The 7,616-nt window shown below is 49.2% G+C and overlaps 1 protein-coding gene across 1 annotated transcript; it reads left to right on the plus strand.

Annotated features, from left to right (window-relative positions):
- The first annotated feature begins 1,192 nt into the window (after window positions 1-1,192).
- On the plus strand, window positions 1,193-2,715 carry Gsx2 (GS homeobox 2). The gene is made up of 2 exons (XM_021211362.1): window positions 1,193-1,769; window positions 2,375-2,715. Exons 1-2 carry the CDS (start codon window positions 1,193-1,195, stop codon window positions 2,713-2,715), a joined length of 918 nt encoding a protein of 305 aa, XP_021067021.1.
- Window positions 2,716-7,616: the final 4,901 nt, after the last annotated feature.

The following is a 7,616-nucleotide window of genomic DNA, read 5'->3' on the forward strand; positions in this document are numbered from 1 at the left end:
TGTAAACTCACATTTGAAGTTGGTCATTTTGGTAAAAGGACAAGGGAGAAATTGCTATCACCTCTGTTGCCTTGACTTCCCCCTAAGACATCTAGATGGCAGCCAACTAGCAGGTAGGTGTACAAGTCTTCCTGGGCCACCAAATGGAGGTCTGCTACAAAACTGCTCCTAAGCATCAGTATTGAGAAGGGTGGGGTGGTGTTCGCAGGAGATCACTTAGACCAAAGGCCTCCTCCAGCTGCTACCCCTGTCTCTAGCAGAGCTCGTATTTGGTCCTCTCCAAAATGTTCCCGGTGGAGTTTAGCGGAGGTTGGGGCTTGGAAACTATGTAACTGCTTGAAATAAGAAAGGGTTGACTCTTTGCAGAGGGCAGAGCTGCTGGTTAGAAAGATGCACAAGGAAGGCTCATTGGTCTGGGTGACCTCAAGAGAATAGAAGGATAGTTGAGAACTGACGTAACCTGGAGCGCTTGATTTCTAAGCTGGGGTGTTACCCGCCAGACCTTGGCCAAATCTAAAATCTGGGGAGCAAGGACAGATATGAATGTGGTGAGCGTTAGACCCGGCCGACCTCCACTCCAAGGCCACATACGCTTGTCCAGAGCAGAAGTCTCAAGCTTTACCGCGCAGCCAGGGTTGGCTCTGAGGAGCTTAAATGCATTGGTTATCTCAATTTAAATGGCTTGGAAGTTCCCACCTGGTGCTCTCTGCAGTGTGAAGCGTTGGAAAGAGGCCCAAGCAAGGGAAGAAGGTGGGCAGAGGCTGGATCGCTGAGATTCTTCTGAGTGAAGGAGGGAGAGGAGGTCGATCCCTAGCAAAATTAACAGACCCTACACTTAGCGAAGTCTCCCTCTCCCCCTCGTTCTTCCCTACCTCCCCCCACTCCTCCGCTTCTGTTGTGACTCGGGCAGCCTATCCCGAGGGTGGGGAGCTGCTGAGGAGTCTGAGCTGAGCGGTACTCCGCAGCATCACGTGCCGCGGTGGGGGCTATAAAATCCTGGAGCCCGGGCTCCGGGCGGGGGACGTGAGGACCAACCCTCTCCAGGGACCCCTTTGTTCGAGTCCCAGACACCTCAGCATCCCCAAGGGCTTGACCGCTCGCGTGCGCTCAGCTCTGGGGACAGAGCTCAGATCGCAGAAGGAGAGGAGGGAACGCAGCAGCCCGCAGGACAAGCCATCCATCCCCCGTCGACATGTCGCGGTCCTTCTACGTGGACTCACTCATTATCAAGGACTCCTCGCGGCCCGCACCCTCGCTGCCGGAATCGCACCCAGGGCCGGATTTCTTCATCCCGCTAGGCATGCCCTCCCCGTTGGTGATGTCAGTGTCCGGGCCTGGCTGTCCGTCCCGCAAAAGCGGCGCTTTCTGCGTGTGCCCTCTTTGCGTCACCTCGCACCTGCACTCCTCTCGCCCGCCCGCAGGAGCCGGTGGCGGAGCTACGGGGACCGCAGGGGCTGCGGTGGCGGGCGGGGGGGTGGTTGGAGGCACCGGCGCCCTACCTTTGCTCAAGAGCCAGTTCTCTCCCGCTCCTGGGGACGCGCAGTTTTGCCCACGGGTGAGCCACGCACACCATCACCACCACCCGCCCCAGCATCACCATCACCATCACCAGCCCCAGCAGCCAGGCTCGGCTGCAGCGGCGGCCGCGGCGGCGGCGGCGGCAGCTGCTGCGGCGGCGGCCCTGGGACACCCGCAGCACCACGCACCTGTCTGCGCCGCCACTACCTACAACGTGTCGGACCCACGGAGATTCCACTGCCTCACCATGGGTAGGGCGGGGTACCTGAGCGCCTCCGGGGAAACAAACTTTGCGCGGTCGGGGAAGGGGGTGGGAGGGAGATGGGATCTTCTGTGGAACTGTTGAGATCTTCAATCTCTTGGCGAGGCCTTGTGTATTTAGCTCTACAGGTGCACAAGTGTCGCGTGTTATCTGGGCTTTGGGAACCTGGATCAGGACTTCGGAGAAATAGGAGATTAAACTGACTGAGACTTGGGGTGGATTCGTTTGGACCTCAGTGTGGCATCTTAGCTTCCCGGTTGGTTAAAGGGTGTCTGTGCCTTTGGCCGAGGCTGCTAGAGGGTTCGCTTTGCTAGGCCGACGGAAGACAGCAGACTAGGGGAAAGAGAAGGCAGGGGGTGCAAGTTCCACTGGAGTCCTTTAACTTAAAATCCAGGACATTATAGGCCTTAATTCTCATGAACATTTGTCTTTCTTACCCTCACAGACAGACCAGGGACAAGCATGGATGCGTTGGGTTAGACTGGGTTCTGGAGCTGCGTTCTTTCCAAGGGTTGTCAAGTAGAGTGGGGTCACGTTTTGTTTTGGTTCGTTTTCTGCGGTTCATCACCTCTCTGCTCTCTTTTGGGTCCACAGGAGGCTCTGATACCAGTCAGGTACCCAACGGCAAAAGGATGAGGACAGCGTTTACCAGCACGCAGCTCCTGGAGCTGGAGCGAGAATTCTCTTCCAATATGTACCTGTCCCGACTCCGGAGAATCGAGATCGCCACATACCTGAACCTGTCAGAGAAGCAGGTGAAAATCTGGTTTCAGAACCGTCGCGTGAAGCACAAGAAGGAGGGGAAAGGCGCTTCGAGGAACAATCACACAAGCTGCAAGTGCGTGGGTAGCCAGGCGCACTATGCGCGCTCTGAGGACGAGGACTCCTTGTCCCCGGCTTCGGCTAACGAAGACAAGGAGATTTCCCCCTTGTAAAGGCAGAGGCTCCTCCTCCTGCTACCTACTCCCGGTACCCCGCCCCTGCTCCTCCCCATCAGCACAGGGACCAAAGTTGCTCTCATTCCATCTGGAAAAGAAACTCTGAAAAGTCCCGGGAATTCAATGCTGGGTCCGACTTTGAAGCTAGCTCCTCTTTATCTGGGACTCCACTCAGTTATGGATTGGTTTTTGTTTGTTTGTTTGGTTGGTTGGTTTTTGTTTTTGTTTGTTTGCTTTTTTTGGTTTTGTTTTTAATGTAAATATCTAGAATTCTAATCAGTCTCATATAACAGGAAAAACCAGGGTTGATTTAAGTTTAACACTGTATGGGGGTGGGGGGTTGGTTGAAGCCGCATGTCATTTGCCACCCTGTCTTTTCAGAACTTGATGAGAAGAGGGGTTTCTTTATTGTTTTTGTTGTTTTAAAATGAAATCATTGAAGTTGCCATTAATATAGAGAGTTAAACTCTGTAGGTCTTGTTTTCTGAAAATTTTCATGGGGGAGAATTTTAAACCCAAGTCTCTGGAAGTCCCTTTGTAAGTGAATAGTTTTATATAAAATACATATTTATATTTATTTAAATAAATGAAATAAAATAAATATTTTTAATTCGTGGTACTTGTCCTTAGCCCTCCCCCCCCCACATACACCATATCTAGAGACAGTCATGAAGGAAGGACTTATGGGTTACATACTGACTGCAACTTAATGTGGGTCACTCAGCTGATGGAACTTGGAACTAAAGGTTTTGTAGGTAACAGAAACTTCTTACCAAAAGTCCCTCATTTGAGGTGACCCACCAGCTAGTGATCCTTTCGAAAACCAGGTGACAGCCCAGCTGGCAGAGTGGGGAGCTGTAGGAGGGACACTGAAGGACACTGAGGGAACCTGATATGTAGTAGAGGGGAAATCCCACACTCACAATGTTTCCATTTTATTTGTTTGAAACAGGGTCATACTATGTAGCCCAGGGTTGCCTTCCACTCACAGGCCTCTGCGGCCCGTGCCAGGCCTATAGCCAGTTTTTACTTGCACTTGATCTTAGCCCTCAAAGGCACTATTTATTTGTCTGGTACTTCGTCTGTGTCTGTCCTCCTCCCTTCTGGTCTCTCACCTTGCCCAGTGCTAAAATCTGAACCCTGTGAAGCAATTCACAGACTAGGAATAGTGTTTAGGTCAGGGTGAGCAAAGCTACAAATGGCTTCTAGAAACCCCAATGTGCTTGGTGGATCCTATAATTCAGAGATAGCTGGATGTCCTCAGTGCCCAGGTTACAAGAAGCTAGGAATGGAGAAGTGACTTTTCTAAATATTTACAATCTCCTATTTCCAAAACAACCCAAAAAATATCTTAGAGTAATCCTGTCCTCTGGGAGCAGACTTTGTTTATTATTTCTGCTGTTGTAAGTTGGTCTACTTAACCTCTTTGTGCCCAGGAGTTCATACCTGCTAGCTCATAGCCCTTCTCTTCACAGGTGTCTCAGTCTGGATCTGTGACTGTGGGAGAGAAGGAAAGAGGAAGAGTGGTTCCTGAGTACCAACAATGCACACTAGTGGGATTCCTGACTATTTATATAAAGATGTCAGCCAATAGGCTCAAGCCACAAATAGTGTTTAACATCCCCTCCATTCCCCTCTTTCCTAAAGGGATTTTTAGGTCTGATGTTTTAGTCTAGTCCTCCCCAGCAAAGGAGAAAGGAAAGGACATGATCCTTGTGTTTATGATTGGCACATTTTCTGTGTCAGGCACTTCCCTACCCCAACACACACACACACACACACACACACACACACACACACACACACACACACACACANANANANAGAGAGAGAGAGAGAGAGAGAGAGAGAGAGAGAGAGAGAGAGAGAACTCAGAACTTCAGGATCAGGAACAAGATCATTTTCAAACCCCCTTAGGGCACCAGGCTGAGGCAGGCAGGAGGAAGGGCCACAGAGTCCTGGCCAATGGAGGACCTGTGAGCCACTTTGTATGGAGGTTTGGTCCTGCTTTTGTACTGTTGTCCCAAGCCTGCTTCTGCCTGGATCTCTGTGACTCTCACACCAGATGGAGGAGGTAGGGGTTGGGGGGTGTCCTACTGGCTGGGAGATGATCCAGCTTGCTGCATTTCCTATTCCCTAAAAAAATAAAAATTAAAAATTAAAAAAAATAAAAAATAAAAAAGTCTCCCTTTTTCCTAAGAAACAGCAGCAGTGGCCAGAGGCCAGTGGGAGGAAAGATGTTTGCAGGGATTAGGAATGGGCTTTTAAAGAGGGTCACCTCAATGTCCACTCCAGCCCAAAGCAAAGCCTCTTCCGAGGCATGGACAGACCACCGCCTTTCTGTGCGCACCCTGGTCAGCTCCCCACTGCCCTTGCTCGAGGCTGGCTCCAGTATGGATCTCAGCCCCTAGCCTTGCAAGGCCTACGGGGCACAGACTTTGTGGCCAGATTGTTGAGTCACGTGCTTGCCACTCCCAGCGCCTTGCGGAGCCTGGCTCCCCCGCTGGTGAGAGGAGAGCGAGCTAGGGCTGCCATCCAGACTGTGGGACTGCTAAAATGCTGCCCATCGCTCTCAAGCTTCCATCTTCAAGGAAATCCCTAAGGTCGTTCTTCCAGAGACAAAAAGATACTTAAGCAAGACCTCTTAAGCCAAAGATACTTAAGCAGACCTCTGATTGAAAGAAAGGTTCCCTAAAATTCTCAAAGAAGTCTGCACTTTCTGTCACTTTAGCAATGGAACACCAGCTCTATCCAACTAGGATAGATTTAGCATCCTCTTCAACTCCTACCCTATCCTCACTAGGCTCCCCCCCCCAAAAAAAATCCCCACCCTAGTTAAGATCTAGCATCCAACTGTCCATATTAGGTTAAGAACCTTTACATCAACTCTCAGACACTACAAGACAAGCACAAAAATAGTCTACCAATACTAATAACCATCAGACCAAGATCAAACGTTGTAAGTCATGTCCCCTTGGGTGCACTGGAGAAGGTTTAAGACATTGGGAGCCAATGTGGACACTGTGTACTGGGTGGTCTTGAACTTTCCGTGTGTCCCACTTGAAACCCACCAAATGCTCTTTATCCAGAGCACAGTCCATCATAATCCTTAAACACAGCCAGGAAAAGAGAGAGGAAAACTTGAAGTAGAAACCAGAAACTTTTTTTTTTCCCAAAAAGGTGTCAGTGAGGACTATTGAAGGTGTTGGGTCTAACCTGGAGAATCTTAGGCAGCAGGGAGTTTCAGGATAAAGGGAAGATGACCTTTTACCTTGTGCCCTGGCTCAACCAGGACAGGCAAGGAGGAGCATGACCTTCCACCTTCTACTCTCCCATCCAGTGACCAACACTTGCTCTGGGCCAAGTGGCTGATAGAGATTGCCTTCCCCAGGCAAGGCAATCTCAATCTCAATGGCAATCCCTGGCAAAAGGAAGCCAGCAGCTCATTGGAGTGTCAGAGGCCCAGGGAATGGAGACACTGGTGCTAGTAGACCTGTCTTCTCCGGAGTTCTAATTCTGAACTGGTTTGGTTTGAATTATGCATCAAAGCCTTGTTTCTTGCTATTTCTCTTCCCAAATAGAAATGAAGTTCAGGCAAGTCTTTCACTTCTGGCCTTCTCTGCCTTTCCCCTCCCCCTGCCACTTAAGGCCACTTCTATCCAATTACATCCGATTAGGATTGTGTCCATTTGCTTAGGTCATGACTGACCAGACAATTGCCAGAAAGGTAGGGCAAAGTGAGAGGAGCAGTCACAAACGGCAAAGGGAGCTCTGTAATGCATGTATCATTCATGTATGCTTATGTATGTGTGTGTGTGTGAGACACACACACACAGCAGAGTGGGGGGTGGGGGAGAACTGAGTAGTATTGGTATTGTAAATGGAAAGTCAAGACCAATAAACAGAATCCTGGCTGTATTTAGCTTTCCTTTTCTTTTCTTTTTTAAAACACAGCATCCCTAGTTCACGCTAACCAAAAACTGTCATTGTAGCTAAGGCTAATCTCTTCCTTCATCTTTTCCAAGTGCTGACATCCCCTGGGTTATGCAGTGCTGGGGCCGGAACCCAGAGCTTTGTGTGAACTATGACCAGCATCCTAACCTAGATCTAAACCCAGCTCTTTAAAAACATGTTTTCATCCTTTTTTTTTTTTTTCCCCTGGGGGCCCTGCTCCTTGAGAGATGCCCTTGAAGATGGCTTGGGACTGAGGTGAGAGGGAGGAGAATTCTGGAACAGGAGTGCCAGCCAGCCCACCCTTAATGGGAGGGAGAGAATGACACTTGCAATCGAACCCATTTGCTAGAGGAAATTGGGTTTAAAGGAGCAATCACTTCTTTAAAAGGAGCTCCTCCCATCTTCCCCAAGCAGAAGGCTGTCCCAGAGGCTGAATGCAGCACTGTGCATCAAAGCAATTGTTCCAATTCTCATTATTCACAGAGAATCTTTGAATGTACCTGTTAAGGTGACAGACCTTTTAAAAGGGAACATTTTTTTTCATGCAATTAATTGGTGCATTTACTAGGCTTCTATTAACATAATTTAATATAAATCTATTTTATAAATCTTTAGGCTCACATTACTGAAATTGAGCTCTTTTTAGAAAAAAAAAAAGTGCCCACAGATGCCTCTTTCTTAAATTAGATAGAATGAAATCCAAAAACTCGCTATTCTAAGACAGCTGCAAATAAGAAAGGCAAAGGGAGTCTTTTGTATTGTCTTGGTTAATGGGGGAGGTTTGGGGAAAGCAGGCACTCATATCACAGGAGAGATTCGAGCCCAGCCAGAGCTCTGTATCTGAAACTTGTAGGACGGAGCTGCATTTGGGCCAGGCAGAAGGGCGAGAACTTAAAGCTATGTCTTAGGAACAGAGTTGAATGAGCGCTCAGATGAGAGAAAAA

This window comes from Mus pahari, chromosome 13 (assembly GCF_900095145.1).
Source record: "Mus pahari chromosome 13, PAHARI_EIJ_v1.1, whole genome shotgun sequence".
Taxonomy (NCBI): Eukaryota; Metazoa; Chordata; class Mammalia; order Rodentia; family Muridae; genus Mus; species Mus pahari.